Source organism: Diabrotica undecimpunctata, chromosome 4 (assembly GCF_040954645.1).
Source record: "Diabrotica undecimpunctata isolate CICGRU chromosome 4, icDiaUnde3, whole genome shotgun sequence".
In the NCBI taxonomy this organism is placed as follows: domain Eukaryota; kingdom Metazoa; phylum Arthropoda; class Insecta; order Coleoptera; family Chrysomelidae; genus Diabrotica; species Diabrotica undecimpunctata.
The window spans coordinates 137,401,367-137,426,039 of NC_092806.1; the positions used below are offsets into that span (position 1 = coordinate 137,401,367).

At 34.3% G+C, this 24,673-nt stretch overlaps 3 protein-coding genes across 5 annotated transcripts in view; all 3 read left to right on the top strand.

Moving 5' to 3' along the window:
• The first annotated feature begins 1,957 nt into the window (after nt 1–1,957).
• On the top strand, nt 1,958–2,914 carry LOC140438969 (zinc finger MYM-type protein 1-like). Its single transcript, XM_072528603.1, has one exon. It carries the CDS (start codon nt 1,958–1,960, stop codon nt 2,912–2,914), a length of 957 nt encoding a protein of 318 aa, XP_072384704.1.
• Nucleotides 2,915–3,040: 126 nt separating this feature from the next.
• On the top strand, nt 3,041–3,943 carry LOC140438970 (52 kDa repressor of the inhibitor of the protein kinase-like). The gene has a single exon (XM_072528604.1). It carries the CDS (start codon nt 3,041–3,043, stop codon nt 3,941–3,943), a length of 903 nt encoding a protein of 300 aa, XP_072384705.1.
• Nucleotides 3,944–11,627: 7,684 nt separating this feature from the next.
• Nucleotides 11,628–24,673, top strand: part of LOC140440100 (mitochondrial amidoxime reducing component 2-like) — a 36,600-nt gene continuing 23,554 nt past the window's right edge. For 2 of the 3 annotated variants that reach the window (XM_072530377.1, XM_072530378.1), the window contains exons 1-2: nt 11,628–11,938; nt 24,192–24,383. In XM_072530377.1, the coding sequence (XP_072386478.1) occupies nt 11,784–11,938; nt 24,192–24,383 (347 nt within the window). In that variant the 5' untranslated portion in view covers nt 11,628–11,783. The remainder of the gene's footprint in view (nt 11,939–24,191; nt 24,384–24,673) is intronic. The other variant, XM_072530379.1, reaches the window with a different exon arrangement.

Below are 24,673 nucleotides of genomic sequence, written 5' to 3' on the forward strand. Positions count from 1 at the left end.
CAAACAGTTGATGACTTGGTTTTGGATGATGGAGGGTAATTTCTCAATCTTTTAGCCAATTTAGCTCTACATTTAAATACTTCACTCAAAGATTTCCTGCAAATACCCTACAATTATTTTTGTCCGATGGTAAAATTGAAGTTATTAAGTCGAACACACAGAACGTGCGATCTTTATCATGCTATCAAGTTACTAAATAGTCACCTCGAGAAGATCCATAAAAAAATTAACACGCACACTATATGAAAGTTAGGCCTATAAGAAGTCGCTGCTTGTCGTGCCAATGAACTAATGTACATTATTTAAAATTTAGAACACCACGATGTTAAATGACTCGATGAGAATGACATAGACATTTCAAACTAGGATACAAGTGAGCAGACACACAATAAGGAGCAGCAAACATCTAAAATCATCGAAAACATAGAACGACAAAGAACAGAGTAACACCAACATACCCGTATACATAAAACGTCTTGTTACACAAAAAAAAGCCAGGTGCATATGGCAGAGAAGTCGCAATCCTATAGATAAAAATAAACATAATAGGTTAACAAGGCAACTTAAAACTGTTCTACAAGACGCGAGGAATGACACATTTGAATTATTCATCAACAGCCTGTCAAAAGAAGACCACAGCATCTGGAAAGAAACGAAATCATTTAAGAGGCCTATACAGCGCATACCACCTACAAGGAAAGCCGATGAAAGCTGAGAAAAAACTGAAAAAAAAAGTTATCAATATTTGCAGAACATTTTTCACACGTTTTTGGTGCACCTGAACTTAACAACAATCAGGGACGTATTTATGGGGGGGGTTTAGGGGGTTCAAACCCCCTCCTTGCAGTCCATGCAAAACTATTACTTTTAATCCAATATTACATGTATAAAAAATAAAAATAAATTAATGAGTCAGCGCACGGATGCTGTCGGTCCGCAGTAGCAGCGTAGATACAGATAAACTAATACCTATTAGAATTAGAACGCTATTAGTAGTTATATCACCGTACACCTATTCCAAATAGTAGGTTCACTCTTTTGATCTCGGCTCTTGCCGAAAGATTTTTTGCCGGTAGTCATAAATGATATTGAACGCTCCGCAAATACATTGAACGGTGCCTGAACGATAGAAATTTAGAGAGGACTGACCGGTGAGAATTTGGTAGGTACGGGGCGTGAGACGACGGGGGCAGGTAAACCGGCGCTAAATCGAGAGTGACCCAACTTATTTTATCACTGAACGGTGGTTATATATGAGTCGCAGTACTCGCAGTCTAGTGCTGTCTGTCTAGTGCCAGTCTTGTTTGTCGGCCGGCCGGTGCATATGTGGATTTGTGTATTGTTTTCTTTATTTTGTTGCTATCGTACAAGTACAAATCCAGTAAACTGTTGTATTTGTCGAAATTTTTGTGGTGTTTGTGTAAGTATCTACAGTGTCGTTACGTATATATAGATAATATAATAATTATTATTTGGATATTGCTTAATATTAATGTTTTAGTGAAAGAAGTATGAAACGAACTTTACAGCAGTCGCTTTTGAGATTTTTTCCAAAGAAGGGGAAAACTAATGATGAACCGAATCCTCAAAACGATAAAATCCTAACTACGCCGAGTATGGATATTAGTACAGATGGGGATGCTCCAACTCCCTCCACCTCAGATAGAAACAGAGAACCAAGCAATGGTAAGTTACTTTAATTTTAATCTCTCACCATTTTAAAGCATTTTTTTTAGCTGGTCTGGATTCTGGTATGGACTACGATTTTGGTAAATATTTATCAAATAATCCAAAAAATGACGAAGAAAAATTAACAGTTTTAAAAGAAACTTGGACCCCTCCAGAGACTTTTAAGTTCCCCGTCTGTGGTTAAAGAAAACTTTGTTTTCAACGTCATTGGACCCAAAAGAATCCATGGTTAGTATATTCAAATATGTTACAAGGATCATTATGCAAAATGTGCGTTTTATTTGGACAGACCGAAGGTGGTCGCGGTGATCAAAAACTTGGAAGTTTTGTCACAAAACCATTTAATAACTGGAAAAAAGCTCTGGAAAAAATGGAACATCATCGAAATACAAATTATCATAAATATGCTGTTGAACGGGCAAGAAATTTTGTAAGCGTTATGGAAGGTCAAACTCGTGATATTACAGAGTCGTTTAATGAAGAAAATAAAAAAATTGCCCGAGAAAATAGAGAGAGGCTATGTGCCATAGTGGACACAATCTTATTTTGCGGACGGCAGGAATTGCCTTTGAGAGGAAATCAAGACTCTGGTGAAATCGGTATTATAGATCCTCTACATAATGACGGTAATTTTCGTGCACTACTTCGTTTTCGTGCGCAAGCTGGTGATGAAGTACTTAAAAATCACCTTATTTCTCAAAGCAATCATTCTCGGGCTATGTACACATCGTCCGTCGTTCAAAATGAAATTATTAATTTGTGTGGAAATGCTGTTCAGGAGCAAATAATAAATAGAGTGAAACAATCAGGTTTCTTTGCTGTACTTGCTGACGAAACTCAAGACATTTCGCGTCACCAACAACTCTCACTTTGCCTTCGGTATGTAGACTGCTCTTCTGGAAAGGCACTTATTCGAGAGGATTTCATTGAATTTATACACGTTGATGAAGTAACAGGATTAGCTCTAGCTACGACAATCATCGATAAACTTAAGTCGTTTGGATTAGATTTGGAGAATTTAGTTGGCCAGGGCTATGATGGTGCGGCTGTGATGAGCGGACGATTTAAAGGAGTAAGAACAATAATCATGGACAAATATCCTCGAGCACTATTCGTACACTGTGTGGCGCACACATTAAACTTAGTTTTGGGTCATTCATGCGAGATCCCTGCAATACGAAACTGCATCGGAACTATTAAAAGTATAATTAACTTCTTTCGGTAATCTGCACTCCGGGATGGACTTTTAAAAAGAACTGCGGACGAGATTGAAGCACCTCATTCAACGCTTATCTCGCTTTGTGAGACACGCTGGACAGAAAAACATACAGCCGTCGAAAGATTTGCTGAGATGTTTCCTGTAGTAAATTCCGTGCTTCAAGAACTTCAAGAATCTGGAAGGGAAATTGCAACCCAAGCTTACCAGTTACAAGTCGCAATGGAAAACAGTCAATTTATAGTTTCACTAACTATTTTAAGGAAGGTTTTCTCCTATACGTCAAGCTTAAACCGAACCCTACAAAAAGTCAATGTAGATTTAACCGACTCTTGCAGTTACGTAAAAACAATAAAAACCACTTTACAGAACCTTCGTAACGAACGTGAATTCTCAAATCTTTTTGAGGAAGCAAAAAAATTAATTTCAGCAGATATAACTGTTCCAAGAGTAAGTAGGAGACAATTGAACCGCAATAATATACCAGGGGACACTGCTGAAGTTTACTATCGGCGAAATATATTTTATCCATTTATAGAACATGTAGTGACCGAGCTTGATGCTCGCTTTAAACCTCACGAAGAAGCAATTTCAGGAATTCAGTTGCTTCTACCAGATCGCACCCAAAATACTGAGAGAGCAAAGAAATGTATAGCAGGAATCGGAGAAATATTTCTCAGGGAAGTTGAAATAAAACATTTAGTAAGTGAGTATGAGCTTTGGCACAACCACTGGTGCAATCAAGAACAGCCGTCTACTGCACTAGAAGCTATGGACCGATGTGATGAAATTTTTTTTCCAACGGTTAGGAAACTTCTTCAAATTTTAGCAACACTTCCAGTATCTACTGCCACACCTGAACGTACTTTTTCATCACTTAAACGGTTAAAAACTTATCTTAGAAATAGAATGGGAGACGAGAGGCTTACAGGATTAGCTCTCATGAGTATTCATCGGAATGTGACAATAGGTCTAAATTCCTCAGAAATTGTAAATAAGTTAGCTGAAAGAAGGAAGAGAATGAATTTAATTTTGTAAAACGGTATTTTAAGTTTTAATAAAATTTTTAGAAATTTGTTTTTATTACTTTTTTCAAAGGTATTTCAAAACCAAGCCCCGGTTTTACTTAATTTGGAAATTAGGATCCCCCCCCATTAAAAAACTATAAATACGTCCCTGACAACAATAACAACGAACAACGGGTCAAAAACTACTTAGATACTCCCTGCCCAATGATGCTTCCGATCAAATGCTTTACCACTAATAATGTGAAGGAACAAATTTCTAGATGCAATAACTACATAGCACCAGGTTTCGACATGATTACCGGTCTAATATTAAAAAAATTACCGAGAAAAGCAATTGTCCTACTGACCAGGATATATAATAGTATCATAAGATTAGCCTAGTACCCGATTATTTGTAAGTTCGTATAAATAATTATGATTAGTAAACCAAATAAACCAACAAATATTATCACCGCATATAGACCAATCAGCTTACTTCCAATAATCTTAAAAATCTTAGAAAGGCTTCTGCTCCAAAGAATCTCAGAAGATATTGAAATTAATTCAGTGATCTTAGCACACTAGTTTGGTTGTCACGAAACCCGTTAAACTCTAGAACAGTGTCATAGGATTGTTAAAAAGATTAATGTATGCCTCGAAGAAAAGAAAATATGCACCGCTGCCTTTCTGCATGTAGAACAGGCCTTCGACGGTGTTTGGCATGACGGCCTCCTTTATAAACTTAAGTCATTCTTTCCCACAACCCACTATCTAATATTAAAATCATACCTCACAGAACGTCACTTTCAAGTCAGATTCCTTACAGAAACCTCTAAGTACTATTCCATAAAATCCGGTGTCCCTCAAGGAAGTGTCCTTGGTCCCCTGCTGTACCTCATATACACAATAGATGGAAAATTAAAGTTAACGACACCAAGTCTAATCAAATTACATTCACGAACAGAAACGCCATATGCCCGAAAATCACACTGAATCATATAACGTATGGTCCTAAAGTTTTGGGAAAAATTTCAAAAGCATATAACTCTGACCACAATAATCTTATATTTTTATTAAATTATTAACAATTTAACTTAACTATCCTTATTATAGATCAAAATTCAAATGACAGACAAGGGACCATTATTTTCGATTTGCCTAATAATTCCCCTGACACGTTGCATCATCCTTTGGACGACCTCGGCGTCAATTTCTCTAATTTTTGTATATATGCAGCGTCTTAACTGTTCCTGATTTTGTACTTCCCATCCGTTATTATAGACTTGCCGACTTAATATTGCCCAGAACTCTTCAATTGGACGAGCCTGAGGTAGGTTGGGGGGATTGTCTGCTTTCGGTACAAAGGTAATGTTGTTAGTTTCGTACCAGTCCCTTGTGATCCTCGCGTAATGACATGAAGCAAGATCTGGCCAAAAGACTATTTGATCATTTGCATGATGTGTGTTCACAAACTGAAGCAATTTAGAGAGACATCTTTGAATATAAATATTTGCGTTTAAGGCTTCGCCTCGAACAACACCAATGTAGGGCTGTGAGATAAAGCTAGCCTCAGAAATTGCACACCAAACCAAAATTTTGTCCTCAAATTTTTTCTTACTTTTGAATTTTATTTCATCAGGTACATTTTCGTAATCGTTCGTGTAAAACCCATCGTTACCCTTCATCTCAGAGTTGGACAAAGTAAAATATTTTTCATCGTCCATCACGATCAACTTGTTGACGAAATGCACTCGCCTTAACACGCGGCAACATCTCGGAATTTTCTCTAATTGATCCTCTGTGTATTTTGGAGCTTTCCTTCTTTTCCGGTAGATAATATTGTTACTCGATAGGGTCCTGTATACTGTAGTCTTTCCAACATGAAATCTTCTGGCCAGTTTTCGCTGTGAGACCCCAATTTTGTTCTTAGCTGCTTCAATCAGTCTTGCCTCTCTTATATGGTTCAAAATCCGCGGTCGGCCACTTTTACGCAAGTTAACACATGGTATCCCTTCTTCACATTCTCTGATTGTGCGATAAATTGTCGACTTGCTTATGTTTTGATCTCGATAAATATTAACAATATCTCGTTTCGACATTCGCCCAACCATTTTATAAACACCTCGACGAATATCAATTTTATAAGACATTTTGCAGAGCACAAACCAAAATATTCTGCTTTGTTTATTAAATGTTAATAACTGATGACATTTCAATTCCATGGCCTTCTTTGTTAAATGCATTTTGCCTCTCAATCAGACCAGGTGAAATTTTTCCCAAAACTTTAGGACCATACGTTATTACTACTATCTTGGCAAAAAAAATCAACATGAAAATATGTCGAATGAATTGGCTAATTGGCCGAAAATTGCCGCTATCTACAGATAATAAACTTCTTGTATATAAGTGCATAATAAAGCCCATATGGACATATTGAGTGCAACTATAGGGCTGTGCCAAGCCTTCTAATATGTACCAAAATAATTCAGAGAAACCAATCCAAGATACTCAGAATGATTTTCAACTCACCGTGGTACGTTAGTAATAAAACATTGCTAACGACCCTGGTATACCGTTCGTTGCAGAAGAAATCCGCAGACTAACAAGAAACTATCTAGAATACCTGCCAGCCCACCCTAACGAGGAATCAAGGACTACACCTCCAACCAGAAGTCAGACGAAGATTGAAGAGCCATTGGCCAACAGACTTCATTCTTTAATTTTAATTTTAATTTCAATATTACTTTCAAATTCAATACAACATTAATATAATTTTGTTAGTGTTAGTATTGGGAGTGTTGTCAGTGGATAATTTCTCCTCTCATATGTCTACAATATTATCGTTTACTAATACCTTTCAATAGCAGATTGTAAATTTGCTTTAATAACAGAAAAATAAAACATAGAATCATGGATTCGGTTTCATGAACTGAATACTGTTAAATGGAATTAATATATATACCAAAAATTTAAAAGAAGTTTGTTTTGTTTATAATATTACTTAGATAATAATACTTGTACCTTACTCTTTGTTAAAGTCCTTTATCCTAAATATATTTTCTTATTTCTAGAACTATAACTGCTGTTCATGAATCAATAAAAAAACTGAATACAAAAACGCATATAACAATGTTCACGCATAGGGGGGAAGCACTTTGCTTAGTTTTGCTGACAAGGGTATGGGGGGTAAATAATTGTAATAAATCTGCTTACGTAATACGTAAACGGCCCTTAAAACATATCGTTTACGGATATCTCCATAGTCGAATTTCTTGTCTTTAAAGAGCAGGTATATATTTATCTTATTGCGTACATCTTAAGTTCTTATTAGAACTAAGTAGCTGACTGTATTCTGCACTCTAATGTTTTCAACTATTTGTAAAGGTATCTATCAGATTGACAGGGGAATATTGTTGGAGATAAGCCATTAATGATATTCGATAGAATGAAGATTTTGCAGTTTATTTTTTTGCACTTTTTCGGCTACTTCCACCAAAAATTGAGCATTTTAAGGCGCACCCCCTTAAAGAGAGGTTAGGGTATTTTTTTTTCATTTTTTATACATACATTCCACGATACAACTCTTCAAGAGTATCCAGTTAAAATTTCAGAGTGATCCGAGCAAAATTGATTAAGTTATAATAAGAGCTACACGCTATAAATATCGGTTTCTCGGAGCTCGCTCGTTTTTTAAACGTAATTTTATCGAAACATTTTTTTTTTTTAATCGGCATTCACTGTATCTCAAAAACTATCGATCCTTTTCAAATTTTGCATATTTCTTTTATAGATAAACTACTAGGTCGCAACGTGATCGATATTGTCCAGTTTATTGTTATAATTAATTTTACAACATCAAATTAGTCAAATTTTAACAAAACGATTTCGAAAATTCAAAAAATCCTCATTTTTTACTTTTAAAATTTGAAAAAAAAAAAACAATAAAATAAATCCACAAGAAAAATGAATTTCCTGTAGTTAGCTGCATACCATAAATCACAAAAAAAAATTAAATAAAAATGTCCTTTATTAAAATATATATTTATTTAACACATTGGCTGCCCAAATAGAAAGAAAAAATTTTCATTTCAGACTCCAAACTTTTTTTTATTAATTCATATTAAAAATGCATTAGGTTATTAATATTTTTTCTTGATTTATGACCGCGAATTATATTTAACGCACGGAGCTCTAAGACCAAAATACCACTTCCAGGCCACGTGCATTGTAGGCGACTCACGCAATATACTTTACCTACCGCTACAAGTCTCAGCATGCAATTTAGTTTGAGTAAAGATTTCGTAAGAGTAATAGTGCTGTTCGAATTTGTTTCGTATTAGAACTACCTATTCTATTTATTATGGCGAAAAAATTTGATACTTGCGAGAAACAACAATATTTGCAGAGATTGCATAAGGATGAATACTTTGATATGAGTGATGAGGATGTAGATGATTCTTTCGAATGTGACAATTCTGAAGACGATTATATATCTTCTATGTCTCAACTCTATTAAATATTATTAAGAGGCGTAAACTAGAATATCTTGGACATATAATCAGAGGACCAAGATATGAGTTCCTTCGGCTAATTCTCAACGGTAAAATCGAAGGAAAGAAATGGATAGGACGGAAGAAACTCTCTTGGTTGAGGAATTTGCGGCAGTGGACAGGTTTGACAGCGGACCAATTGCTACACGTAGCGCAAGAACGAGATCAGTATAAAAATATTATAAGCATGGTAGTCGCCGACGTTCCGTAGGGATATGGCACTCTAAGAAGAAGATGTCCAGCTCAGATAGTGAACAAGAAGAACCGGCTACCAAAAAATGGAAACGAAAAAGTGCAGAACCATCTACAAGTACTGTAGATCAAGTGATAAGTAGTGTAGTGTTGCGGGCTAGTCGTGAATCATTTAGTGATAGTCGTAAATCTGTGGAACAATCTTCAAGCCGTATCACGGAGACAACAGATCATCAATCTAGTGAATCATCTGAAGACACAGATCACGATGGCATTGAACTTCCTGTTACTCCTACCGAATTTCAAATTACATGGACTGCTGTAACAGGAAAAAATCTGAAGGTATTTGATTTCAATGCAGTACGTCCTGGCATTTCACCTGAAGTTGCATCGCTATTAGCGCAAAAAGAACCCTATGATTTTTTTAAATTTTTTCTAACAGATGATATCATTGACTATATTGTAACTAAAACAAACAGATATGCTGAGCAGATCAAACAAAATGAAAATATTTCGCAGTATTCAAGAGTCAAAAGATGGAAACCTCTAGCAAATTAAGAATTTGAAATCTTCCTGGGTATAATTATGTGGATGGGTTTAAATAAAACGGTGTACGTCAATGATATCAAAAAGCGTATGTCACGAAATCGTTTCGAACTAATATTACGTATGTGGCATTTTTCTAATAATACAGAATGTCCAAGAGGTGATCGACTTTTCAAAATTCAACCCTTAATTGATCGTTCACTGGCCAAATTTCAAACTGCCAGAATTCCGAACAAAAACGTATGCATTCATGAGACTCTAGTACCGTTTCGTGGATGGCTGGCTTTCAAAACAATATATCAAAAATAAAACACATAAATTTGAGATAAAACTCTCCAAATTATGCCCAGAAAATGGGTATACTTTCAATATGAAAGTTTACTGCGGACTAGACGTTTTGGAGCCAGGGATTTCAGCATCATCTTCAGTTGTTATGTCGCTGATGGACGATCTCCTAGATTGTGGTAGAATACTGTACACAGATAATTTTTATACTAGTATTCACTTGGCTCACCAACTTTTAGATAGATCAACACATCTCATAGGCACACTCAGATCGAACAGAAAATTAAACCCCCCAGAGGTTGTGAAAGCAAAGTTGAAAAGAAATGAAATTATTGCACGAAAAAGTAACACAGGAGTTGTTGTAATAAAATGGAAAGATAAAAGAGATGTATTAATGCTTAGTACAGTACACACATACAGCAAAGTAGAGGTTACGAGTAAAAACAACAAAATGGCAGAAAAACCACAAGCAGTGATCGATTATAATAACTGTAATGCGTTTATTGACCTTTCAGATCAAATGAAGTCAAATTCGAATTCACTACGAAGAGGAGTAAAATGGTACCGTAAGCTAGCAGTCGAACTTCTCACCGGATCAGCTATTACAAATGCCTACATTATGTATAAAAGTATATCTAAAAATAAAATACAAATTACTGCCTTCAGAGAAGAAATAACAAAAAAACTATTAGAGGAACAAGTGCCGGAAGAACAAGTCGTACAACAAGAAATTTTACAAACTTGTCGACTGAAAAAAATGGAATCAGCAAGAAGAAGGTGTACAGTTTGTTATGAGAATCTGAAAACAGAACATGGAAGAGACTATGCTATGAAAAAATGTAAGCAGACTTCATACAAATGTGACATTTGTGAGACATTTTTCTGCGTGTTTTTTTGTGAAACATAAAACTGTAAAAATTTGATTTATAAAGAACTAAATAGTTTGATTTATAAAGAACTAAATACTTTCACAAATATCTACTTAATTTGATTGTTTTTTGGTAATACATAATTTACAGTAAAATGTGCATCTTATTTTCTACGGCTATTACAATAGTATTTTTCACGTAAACCATTGGGCTAACTTCAGTAATCTGACCACCGGGCCATGTACAAATGCTTTGTATATGAATAACGTGTAAACTGTGAATGATATTTGTCTCACAGAGCATAGAACCAAACCTGTCGTTGGAATTATATTTAACTCACAGAACGTCTGGTCAAAAGGGAGCGTGAGTTAAATACAACTCACATGGCGGTTAATGTGTTAAAGGACCCCTTTCGGGCTACATCACAGAACGTTTTCGGAATGTCTATTCCACCATTAATGTTTACTAGGTATACATGTGTGAAACTACTAAATATATCGGTAAAAACCCTTTAAATGTTCTTAAATTAGTGTTGTATTACATTGTTGATTCTTTTAAATAAATATGCCTTTTTTATAAAGGATTTTTTAAATAAAACTTTTTAATAACATGAATAATATCCCGATGTTGCTACCTAGGGAAATTCATAAACTAAATCTCTTTGGATTTTTGTCAACAGATGATAAAGTTATAAGTTACGATGAACACCTTTCTGCAAAATGACCTTTCTGCATCTTGGAAAATTAGCTGACATTAGCTTAATTATTAATATTGTTATAACAAAATTTCAGAAAATACTCTTGTAATGTTGTACTATAATTTACTAATGCCATAAATAAATTTATATTAAACAATGTTTTCAAAATAACTAAAAAATATGTTTAAAACATTCAATATTATCCCAAATATTAAAAATATTACCAACTGAAGAATTTAAGCGAACTGTGTATACTTTAAATCAGTTACATTTTTGTACAATTGTAAGTTTTCCGATTTCAAATCCGATTATTTTCCGAGATAAAACTAATAAGCGATCAAAGAAAAATACCCTGTGTATACATACTATTATCATAACAATAAAAAATTAAAATATTAAATAATAAGAATAAGAATAACAAAAACAGAATATGCATCCGATTTTGCGTTTTGTATTTTTTTTTATTTAACTTAATTAAAGTTAATATCAATTAAGTATTCTAAGCCGGTCCTGTTTTTAGTAGCTTAGAAGTTACCGCATTTATAAACGGTGAACAAATTATTATTTTTCAGTTGTAAGTGATCACATTGTAACTGTCAAGTATTATCTACCGAGGTTTATAAGGTCAACGTTATTTACTATTACATTATATAGATAGTGCGTTGTGTAGAATTCGTTAAGAGTGTTGCTTTAATAAATAATATAAGGAAAAGTGCTGTAAATAAAATAATCATGGATACGGAGTGGAAACGGGTGGGAAAAATTAAAAAAATGTGTATTTTCCCTCTAAAAAGTGGAAGAAGAGTTGAAGTAAATCAGGCATTGTGTACCAAACAAGGATTAATGGACGTTGATCAGGGGGATGGATCCCCTTGTTTACGAGATAGGTAATGTAAAATTGTTTTTAATAACAAAAAATGTCAAAACAACTGAGAAATATATTATTTTTAGTGTAAATAATAGAGGTCAAATTAATAAAAGTTAGAATCGCGTATACATATCAACAAACATGTTAAAATATATTAGTGATGAAAATGCTGGCGAGAGCAAATACGCAAATATGTTACTAAATAAGGTTTAAGTACTCACTAAGTCCAAAATAGCAGATCTGAGAAAACGAACATGTTAGTTGTAATTGTTGTCTAAAATTCATCTTTATAAAAGTCAACGAAATTACCGATGCATTTGTACAAGTCTAGTAATGCTTTGAGATGAGAATACACTATGTTATTTAAAATCAATGTTAGTTGGCCAAAAACAATATTTAATAGACTTATGGAAGTGATTTCTGCCATGATGGTAGAAGGTAAATTTGGTGAATTAGTTAAACATATTACGAACACTATTTATTATAGACCAGTCCACTTCCTAAGATTGTATAAAATATTGTATAAATACTGGGCTCAATATGTCTGTCTGATTTAGAGGTTGACAGAGACGAATACCAAGCATGGAACTCCGAAGGGAAAACGTTGGTAGTGCATAATATCTATAAATCATAAAATTTTGTTAATAGAATGTGACGCATACCTACGTAAGCCTGTTGAAGTGGTAGGGAAGCTTGTGTTGGAGGTCTTCTTCGTCCATAAATACCTAGTTCAAAGTAGGGATCATAGTGTTCATAGCAATATTTATTGATTCCTGGATATTCCCTCTCAACTCTGAAATATTTTATTTGGAACCACCTAACTTTTTTACCAGATTTATTTAGTTTTGTGTTTTTAACATATGTTTCGCAATTAGTTTCCAGTTAATAAAATCTAAATATTGTTGCTCATGGACTACATAAGGGTCCTTCTTTTTCATGCCTTGTTTAGACCTAGCTTTGACAGCTTTGACATTCTCGATGGCGTTATGGATACTGTCGCATTCCACCATCCTATGTCCTGACTCTAGAAACTCCTGCTCGAGCACAGTAATATTGTGGCCAGATAACGCATGAATAAAATAATACAACATTGCGATGATAAACTGATTCCTATTTTGTTCCCCACAAGTATCGGAAGACAATGATACTTCTGTGACTCTTGCAGGGAGGTTTTTTAACTAGCTAGTGATACAAACATATCACAATTTCTAAGCTCCCTCTGGCACCATTAAGTTCAGTCCAGGTAAAACAGTGCACACTATCTGGAGGAGCCCCTTCATAAATACATAAATTAAAGGCAGATAATATTTTACTGTATTATAAGTGACTCCTTGGTATTTGGAGCATACTTTAAAAGTCAATGGTAGCAGTGACAAAATCAGAATTTTCAGTTGATTTCTTCTTATCACTGTCTTTAGCAGCATTGGCATCCTTTTCGCGCTTTTTGTGTTCGTTATAGGCTTATTGTAAATTTATTTTGTCTTCACCTGTTGGTAATTTATATCTGTTGCATGGTGCACACAGATCTTTGCGCGGTTTAAAGAATGAAAACATATTCCTGGATAGTGGAAAATTTTCGATATGATTTTTAATAAATTTAATATCATCTTTGGCTGTTTTATTGACAGGTACATGTCCACCCCTTTAATCATCGCTCCCAAATAAGCCTGTTATTTTATTCTTACCCTTACATGTTTTGTTTGGAGGACCATTACTGATAGAGAAAGTCTTTGGAAAAATATTTTGTCACACACCAAGTTGGGCAGCATTAAAAAAAAAAACTCTGCTTATCGTTCGTGATTTGGCATATTCTTTTCGAGGCCGTTATCTTCTTGGTGCAAGTAATTTTACATTATGTATAATAAAATCTTTTTTCGACTGTACGATTCAAGTTCCCAGTACTTGGAACACAATTTTATCCTTTCTTATTCACTAAAATTTTCTGTGCGGTAAAATCTGCAACGAGAACAGTTTCTAAGCTATGGAGTTTTTGATGGGAATTCTCCTTCTTTTGTAACACACAATTTGCCCAGGTTTCTACGTTTTTTTATTAAATGACGCTTCCACTGAGACTTATCTCCTTTACTCAATTGACTTCTTTTCCTGCATGTCTCTTGGACTTCTCCAAAAAGTCAAACTAAGAATCTTTTATTTAATAAAGAATCATACAACTACTATTATTATCTGTAAAATCAACCAGTGGTAGTCAGTCAGTGGTATAAAATCTTTGTCATCGTCGATGTTGTCCTCAAGTTGATACTCTTGTACATCTACTACTTGATAATCTTCTGTAAATGTTGCTGGTTGGTTCAATGGTACCTTCAATGTAGAACAATAATCACGAAGAGCATGATTAATACTACCTTTACCTTATCAGCACTTTTTATCTCCGTACCAACACTATTCTATATTTTGATATCCGATAGTATTACTATTTTATTTTGGACTGTAATACGTCTTTGTTTAATACTGTATGAAGCACAAGGCGAGTTACTTGTACTTGTAATATGTATTTCATATTACTGCGGCTGTTGTCCGATTCATTAACGAGGGACAACTATGGTCATCATTTGGTAAAACAGGTTTTTCGAAGACGAAGGTGCGCTGTTGAATATTCTTTCTTCTACCTATAAACACAAATAGAAACTATTTTGAAACTAAGTCTACCAACCTCCTACTTTCATACTCGTTTTGGAATTTTCATTGCTAATTGCAAGGTTAGCATAGATTAGCGATTTCCCATACTTGATTGCATTTTTGATTTGTTTATTAGCATTTCAAAATCCTGCTGGACCCAAAATATGCTCTTTAAATAGGCTTTTCATCGCACTTTAATTGAAATCGGTCTAGTGAGCCTAGGGAATATTTTAAAATTATAAATTTTTTTTTCAAATTTTACTTCATTTTCAAATAAAAATACTTTTCAAATTTAATAAATTAATAATTATTATAAAACTGCTCAAATATTAATTTTAATATGTAAATTATTATAAAATGGTAGAATTTAAAAAAAAAAAAAAAATAATATATATAATGGGTTTCCCAATAGGGACGTCCTGTTTTTGAAATGTCATAGCGGCCATTTTGAAAATGGTAGAACTGTCACTTGTTGACGTTTGTATTTAGTATACTCTAACAAATTACCATGGCTAGATATACACTTGAACAACGTTTGAAAATTATTCTAAAATTTTATGCATATAAACGTTCTTTTGTAAATACCTATCGTGCATTACGTGAATGTTATGGACCAAATTATCGTCCTGATGTGCGTGTAATTCGTCAAAGCGTGGAAAAGTTTGAACGTGAATTTACTCTGCACGATACGAAACCACCAACTAGACGCCGAAATGCAAGAACTCTGCTGACAATATTGCTGCTGTAAGAGCCAGTGTAGCGGAGAATGCAAATGTGTCCGTAAATCGTCGTTCTCAAGAACTTGGACTCACCAGAATGACAACTTGGCGAATTCTGAGAAAAGATTTAGGCCTACACCCTTACAAGATTGTTCTGACTTAAGAACTGAAGCCACTTGACTATCATAAGCGTCGTTTGTTCGCTGATTAAGCTCTAGACAAACTCGAAAATGATGGCGATTTTTTCAAAAAAATAATCTTTTTCGATGAAGCTCATTTTTGGTTAAACGGCTTTGTGAATAAGCAAAATTGTCGTTTTTGGAGTGAAAATAATCCACATGAGATTCTTGAGAAGCCTTTGCATCCAGAAAAAGTCACTGTCTGGTGCGGTTTATGACATGGTGGCATCATCGGACCTTATTTTTTCGAACATGGTGTAACAGTTAACGGTGAAAGGTATCGAACGATGATAACGGATTTTTTGTGGCCTCAGTTGGATAAAATGGATTTGGATAGCATGTTTTTCCAACAGGACGCGGACGGTGCCACATGTCACACTACTGCCCCAACCATTGATTTATTGAAAGAAAAATTCCCGAAAACATTGATTTTTCTTGATGCCAGAGATGCCAGGAGAATTCAGCAACTTCGACCAGATGCTTGGCCTCCAAGAAGCTGCGATTTAACACCGTTGGATTATTTTTTATGGGGCTATGTTAAGTCATTGGTCTATGTTAACAAACCACAATCTATTGAAGACTTGACGAGGAACATAGAGCACACTATTCGTGAGATTAATGCGGATATTTTGCTTAAGGTGACCGAAAATTGGTTTCATCGGATTCGCTGCTGCAAACGTAGTCGCGGTGGACATTTGAATGATGTGTTATTCGGAACATAATTGTTATCTATTATATTTTGCAATAAAAAAATGTTTTTTGATTTACAGCAATTTTTACCGTTTTTGTTTAAAAAAACATCAGGACATTCTTGTTGGGAGACCTCTTATATAACGCTTAACAACCGCCAAATAAACGCTATCATGGCGACGGAATGCAAAATCCTAAAAAAAATTATGAGGAAACGGGCAGTCTATTCGTCGACATTAATCCACCAACTATCTTATATTCCTACAATAAATCCGCTCCCTCGGAAGAGATACGTCCTACGCACAATAGGTAGCTCTAACATCAGCAAAAGAGCAAAAGAGGTCCTCCAATCATCATGCCCTTGCCTAGGGCTCTCCCAAAAAAAAGTTTCTTTCCTCCCAGAGAAACTTCTCAACTTGGCTGAGAACGAGCTTCCTGATGAATACTCCAGAATCATCATCATCATCATATATGGCTCGATAATCCTCTTTGGATTCTGGCCTGCGCTAAAATTCGTCGCCATTCTGTTCGGTTTCTGGCGACATGTTGCCAGCTTCTGATTTTCAGTAACCCTAAGTCGGTGTTTACTCCATTTAAATACCTAATTCGCGGTCGGCTTACGCTTCTTCTTCCTATAGGTGTTCCTGTCTGTTATTGTTCGCAAAAATCATCTAAACCGGTTCAAATAACACAAAGATGTTATTGCTAATAAGGCATAAAATGCAATTAAAAAAAATTAAATAAGTTATTGTCTAAAAACGAAAAAATGTATAAAAATCTGAGTGTCTGAATTTTGCAATCCAGTGTATAAAAATCAATTTTTTATGCCTAGACAAATTATTTTGTTTTTTTTTCGGAGTCATTCTAAACAAAAAGGTCTCTTGTAATTTTCGACTAAAGTATGTTGATCATTTTCGACACAATTTTCGAACAATTTAAAACTGAAAAACAAGAGAAATGACTATTTTCAAGGCTCACTAACGCATGTAAAAAAATATTATTTTTGAAATCCTCAAGTACCTAAATTCAAGTTCTGACAAAGTCCAAACCGCAAAAATTATTTAGGTCATTATGCAACATAGTTATGCAAAAAAACTTCATGGGAATATTTTTTCGAACGAACCCGAGCTTTTCGCCTTGTCTATAATCCTACATATTTTTTAAGTGTTAGATCATTTCAAGGTTAGCCAGTATTTTGTAGTATTTACTCGTGTTTAATTTTTTACCAGTTTATACTCGTATATGGAGCCTTAAAAAGTCTACTTGTATTTATTTAAAAAAAAATAGGCAAATAATCCATCATTCAATACTAATAATACGTTTAATAATTGGATTTTTATCAAATTTCGTTAATCGGCTATATTGGCGTCAATTTTGGTCCGAGAGTCAAGCGAATGGACATTTCCTACATAAAATTGGCCGCTCGTTCTTCTGACATACTCAGAATTTTCCTACATCTAACGGTTCGTGAGAAAAATTTCCACTTGGATGTCTGTATTTGCTGAAAATTTCGTGAAAATTAAAAGTGTATATTTTGTTTGAAATTTGAATTATTTCAATTCAGTGTGACTTGCTGATTAAAAAAATCTAAACATGTGGCCAGAAATTATGCACCGTTTTGCGGGAAAATCGAAAAAACTGTAGACCATTGGATTTTTATCAAATTTCGTTAATCGGCTATATTGGCGTCAATTTTGGTCCGAGAGTCAAGCGAATACACATTTCCTACATAAAATAGGCCGCTCGTTCTTCTGCCATACACAGAATTTTCCTACATCTAACGGTTCGTGAGAAAAATTTCCACTTGGATGTCTGTATTTGCTGAAAATTTCGAGAAAATTAAAAGTGTATATTTTGTTTGAAATTTGAATTATTTCCATTAAGGGTGACTTGCTGATTAAAAAAATCTAAACATGTGGCAAGAAATTATGCGCCGTTTTGCCGGAAAATCGAAAAAAATGTAGACCATTGGATTTTTATCAAATTTTGTTAATCGGCTATATTGGCGTCAATTTTGGTCCGAGAGTCAAGCGAATGGACATTTCCTACATAAAATTGGCCGCTTGTTCTTCTTCCATACTCAGAATTTTCCTACATCTAACGGTTCGTGAGAAAAATTTCCACTTGGATGTCTGTATTTGCTGAAAATTTCGAGCAAATTAAAAGTGTATATTTTGTTTGAAATTTGAAATATTTCGATTAAGGGTGACTTGCTGATTAAAAAAATCTAAACATGTGGCCAGAAATTATGCGCCGTTTTGCCGGAAAATCGAAAAAAATGTAGACCATTGGATTTTTATCAAATTTTGTTAATCGGCTATATTGGCGTCAATTTTGGTCCGAGAGTCAAGCGAATACACATTTCCCACATAAAATTGGCCGCTCGTTCTTCTGCCATACTCAGAATTTTCCTACATCTAACGGTTCGTGAGAAAAATTTCCACTTGGATGTCTGTATTTGCTGAAAATTTCGAGAAAATTAAAAGTGTATATTTTGTTTGAAATTTGAATTATTTCGATTAAGGGTGACTTGCTGATTAAAAAAATCTAAACATGTGGCTAAAAATTATGCACCGTTTTGCCGGAAAATCGAACAAACTGTATATTATTGGACTTTTATCAAATTTCGTTAATCGGCTATATTGGCGTCAATTTTGGTCCGAGAGTCAAGCGAATGGACATTTTCCACATAAAATTGGCCGCTTGTTCTTCTGCCATACTCAGGATTTTCCTACATTTAACGGTTCGTGAGAAAAATTTCCACTTGGATGTCTGTATTTGCTGAAAATTTCGAGAAAATTAAAAGTGTATATTTTGTTTGAAATTTGAATTATTTCGATTTAGGGTGACTTGCTGATTAAACAAATCTAAACATGTGGCCAGAAATTATGCGCCGTTTTCCCGAAAAACCAAAAAAATTGTAGACCATTGGATTTTTATAAAATTTCGTTAATCGGCTATATTGGCGTCAATTTTGGTCCGAAAGTCAGGCAAATACACATTTCCTACATAAAATTGGCCGCTTGTTCTTCTGCCATACTCAGAATTTTCCTACATCTAACGGTCTGTGAGAAAAATTTCCACTTGGATGTCTGTATTTGCTGAAAATTTCGTGAAAATTAAAAGTGTATATTTTGTTTGAAATTTGAATTATTTCGATTAAGGGTGACTTGCTGATTAAAAAAATCTAATCATGTGGCTAAAAATTATGCACCGTTTTGCCGGAAAACCGAAAAAACTGTAGATTTTTTAATTCGATTTTTTTTCTTTTCCGGCAAACTGGGGTTAAAGGATCAGAAAAAAACACATGTTTGGAATAAGCTGGACCAAGTGCATGTACCAAAACATTAAACACAATTTTTTTTTGGAAAATTTGGAAAATTTTTTCCAAGGGGGTACCCTTGGATTTTTATCAAATTTGGTTAGTCGGCTACATTGGCGTCAATTATGGTCCGAAAGTCAAGCGAATACACATTTCCTACATAAAATTGGCCGCTCGTTCTTCTGCCATACTCAGAATTTTCCTACAAGTAACGCTTCGTGAGAAAAATTTCCACTTGGATGTCTGTATTTGCTGAAAATTTCGTGAAAATTAAAAGTGCATATTTTGTTTGAAATTTGAATTATTTTTATTAAGTGTGACTTGCTGATTAAAAAAATCTAAACACGTGGCCAGAAATTATGCACCGTTTTGCCGGAAAATCGAAAAAACTGTATATTATTGGATTTTTATCAAATTTCGTTAATCGGCTATATTGGCGTCAATTTTGGTCCAAGAGTAAAGCGAATACACATTTCCTACATAAAATTGGCCGCTTGTTTTTCTGCCATACTCAGAATTTTCCTACATCTAACGGTTCGTGAGAAAAATTTCCAGTTGGATGTCTGTATTTGCTGAAAATTTCGTGAAAATTAAAAGTGTATATTTTGTTTGAAATTTAAATTATTTCGATTAAGGGTGACTTGCTGATTAAAAAAATCTAAACATGTGGCTAAAAATTATGCACCCTTTTGCCGGAAAACCGAAAAAACTGTAGAGTTTTTAATTCGATTTTTCCTCTTTTCCGGCAAACTGATGTTAAGGGATAAGAAGAAAACACATGTTTGGAATAAGCTGGACCAAGTGCATGTACCAAAACATTAAACAAAATTTTTTTTTTTGGAAAATTTGGAAAAATTTTTCCAAGGGGTACCCTTGGATTTTTATCAAATTTGATTAATCGGCTACATTGGCGTCAATTTTGGTCCGAGAGTCAAGCGAATACACATTTCCTACATAAAATTGGCCGCTCGTTCTTCTGCCATACTCAGAATTTTCCTACAACTAACGCTTCGTGAGAAAAATTTCCACTTGGATGTCTGTATTTGCTGAAAATTTCGTGAAAATTAAAAGTGCATATTTTGTTTGAAATTTGAATTATTTTCATTAAGTGTGACTTGCTGATTAAAAAGACCTAAACACGTGGCCAGAAATTATGCACCGTTTTGCCGGAAAATCGAAAAAACTGTATATTATTGGATTTTTATCAAATTTCGTTAATCGGCTATATTGGCGTCAATTTTGGTCCAAGAGTCAAGCGAATACACATTTGCTACATAAAATTGGCCGCTTGTTTTTCTGCCATACTCAGAATTTTCCTACAACTAACGGTTCGTGAGAAAAATTTCCACTTGAATGTCAGTATTTGCTGAAAATTTCGTGAAAATTAAAAGTGCATATTTTGTTTGAAATTTGAATTATTTTGATTAAGGGTGACTTGCTAAATAAAAAAATCTAAACACGTGGCCAGAAATTATGCGCCGTTTTGCCGGAAAATCGAAAAAACTGTAGACCATTGGATTTTTATGAAATTTCGTTAATCGGCTATATTGGCGTCAATTTTGGTCCGAGAGTCAAGCGAATACACATTTCCCACATAAAATTGGCCGCTCGTTCTTCTGTCGTACTCAGAATTTTCCCACATCTAACGGTTTGTGAGAAAAATTTCCATTTGGATGTCTGTATTTGCTGAAAATTTCGAGAAAATTAAAAGTGTATATTTTGTTTGAAATTTGAATTATTTCGATTAAGGGTGACTTAAAAAAATCTAAACGTGTGGCCAGAAATCATGCACCGTTTTGCCGGAAAATTGAAAAAACTGTAGTCCATTGGATTTTTATCAAATTTCCTACATAAAATTGACCGCTCGTTCTTCTGCCATACTCAGAATTTTCCTACATCTAACGGTTCGTGAGAAAAATTTCCACTTGGATGTCTGTATTTGCTGAAAATTTCGAGAAAATTAAGAGTGTATATTTTGTTTGAAATTTGAATTATTTTGATTAAGGGTGACTTGCTGATTAAAAAAATCTAAACATGTGGCTAAAAATTATGCACCGTTTTGCCGGAAAACCGAAAAAACTGTAGATTTTTTAATTCGATTTTTCCTCTTTTCCGGCAAACTGGGGTTAAGGGATCAGAAAAAAATACATGTTTGGAATAAGCTGGACCAAGAGCATGTACCAAAACATTAAACAAAATTTTTTTTTTGGAAAATTTGGAAAAAAAAGGGGGGTACCCTTGGATTTTTATCAAATTTGGTTAATCGGCTACATTGACGTCAATTTTGGTCCGGGAGTCAAGCGAATACACATTTCCTACATAAAATTGGCCGCTTGTTCTTCTGACATACTTAGAATGTTCCTACATCTAACTTTTCGTGAGAAAAATTTCCACTTGGATGTATGTATTGTGTTGACTGCAGTAAACAAAACGACACGAAATTATCAAGATTCGAAGTTTATTTCTAAGAAAAATTTAATTCTCTTGAGTGTCAAATAAACGAATCTATTTATTAGCGGAAATCAATGTTCTAACATTTTGTAAAATGTGTTTACATAGCAAAATAAAGAAACAACAGATTAATCAGCACACTTCTGCAACTACACAACAAAGCAAATACTTTCATTGTACAAGCGACAATAAAAAGACTGAAAATTCCACCAAATGATGAATTGGAAGGCAGTTCACACTGTAAACGCTTAACTTGCATGGTATGAAACAGGAATAATAACACAGCCCAAAAAAATGAAAAAATTTGGTGGTTGAGAATAACCAATTTTAAATATTTTTGATGCCGTGATTTCAAAAAGTCTTATTTCTTTCATAGTTTTTTTTAATTGATTGTATAATTTTAACTAAGCTCGGAAAGATATACACAAAAGCACCTGGAAATCACTAAGAGAGACTTACAGTAAAAAATGATAGATCATGTTATTGTAGACTCTATTCGCTAATTGTAGAATATTCGCTTGAAATTAGATTCATCAATCCTAATAATAAATTATAATATTTTTGCTTATATAAGTACTTACATTTAATAATTTTCATAGCTTAATATGTCTATTTAAGGGAGATTATCATTACTCTTACTATCACTGCTGTTGTGACCTGTTAACGTAATCACTACGAATTCGATTATAGTATAATCATCATCATAAGCAAGGTTCCTACAGCCCTGCCGCTTCTCGCATTTCGACCGCCATTGTTTTCTGTCCATCCATTCGTCTTCTTCTTCTTTGTTGTGATATGTAATTTAAAGCTTTCTTTGGCCATCTACCTTCATTAATTCGCTTCACGTGACCATACCACATTAGTTGTCTCGTTTCAATTATGTCTACACTGTAATATACAGTATTTGTCCTCCTTCAAATACCTTCATTCCTGATATGATCTTTTTGGATACACCACACGCTCTCCTTAGAAAATCCATTTCTACTCCTTCTATTCTTTTTCTATCTTTTCTCGTGATCGTTAAACTTCTCCCATAAATCATAATAGGCTCTACCAAGGTTCGATAGATTGTCAATTTCGTTTCTTGTCTAATATCTATTATATCTATTATAGACCATAGTAGAGAGTTTAGAATGTTTACCGCTTTTTTCTCTGCTGCGTTTTGTTTTCGATATCTCTTTTGGTAGTGCCCTCTTTAGATATTATAGATCCGAGATATTTATATTCATTACATGTTTTTGTGTTTCTAATTTCTAACTCTGGATCTTCTTCATCATCTCCTATTTTAAGATACTCTGTCTTTGACATATTCATATTGAGGCCCCATTTTTCACATGAAAAATTAAAAATTATAGTATCAACATGAATATCTTATCCAACATTCGTTTTTCGACTATCCGTACATGGGAAATAGCATTCTGCCGTGCTCATGGCGTAACTTCATCAATGGCAGTATTTAGCAGACGATTCACATCTTCAATTTTAAAAGCTATATTATGAAGTGCCACATAACCCTTTGTTTGTGCCCAGATTAGCTCAATTGGGTTCAATTCACAGTGATATGGTGGAAGTATTAAACCAGTAACACCACGAGCACGGGCCATTCCATCCACAACGTAATCGATATGAGTAGGGCGATGTTGTTTGATTAAACACATAAACCCAACTGCATTCTGATAGTACGGAATAGTTTTTTCTCGGAGCCATTTTTGCATTTCAGGCTTTCGGCGAGAACTTTTCACATTTATACTCTCGCTGCTAGAATTAGCTTCTTCCATTTTTGTTTAATTAAACAATATTTAACAAAAGAAATATATCGTTAAACACAAAGGCACCTGTATAAATACTTCTAACCCACGATGTACTCCAGATAACTCTTAGAAAACTAAATATATACGGACTATATACGCACCATTTCTCCGCTACTGACACGCTTCCTGATAACATTCATTGCGATAGCTAAACAATACGAAAAACGCAACTGATCACGCTCATGAGTAATTTCACTTATTATTTGCCGGACTTATAATAATAATTTTTGGAAAATATTTTATAGATTACATTTAATAGACTGCTACGTCTCTATGGTTTTCATAATTATTACAATCACTTTTTTTAAAGGGAGATAAAACATGCTTGCCACGTTTCAAGACAAAGACAAAGAACAAAGGAGCAGTTAGTGGTTCCATATTTTACTTCTTGCTCAATTGTTTGTCAAAGTATCTTAATTCTAAAAAATCGTATAGATATTATTATAAAGATTTTAAATTTTAGGTCTTTTGTAGTGTACAATGGAGAGTCCTTGGAATACAAGACAGCGAGACATTATCCCAAGATGGTATTAATTCAAGTTCGACGATGTTGTTTGGGTGCGATACCTTTTGTGCTGTTTGATGCTCCAGGAATGACAACATTATTTTTAACCATTCCCGAGGATGAACCAGAACAAAAGAATGTTCGGATCATGTAAGAAATAATATTGTTTATTTTCTATAGTAGAAACGACAGTTAGTCGGCACAGCGGTAGGTGTGTGGTAGTTTGGCGATAGACTGAGAAATTGGGGCCGTACGCGCTTCGTTTCAAAAATCTGTACTCATTAATTTAACTAAATTAAATAAAAGAATAAACAATGAAAAATGCCTGTACCTATACATAAAATATCTTCTTAGAGTGCCGTCTCCCTACGGAGGTTGGCAATCATAATGGATATTTTTATTTTTGAACTTGCTACTCTAAACAAATCAATCTGTCTGCA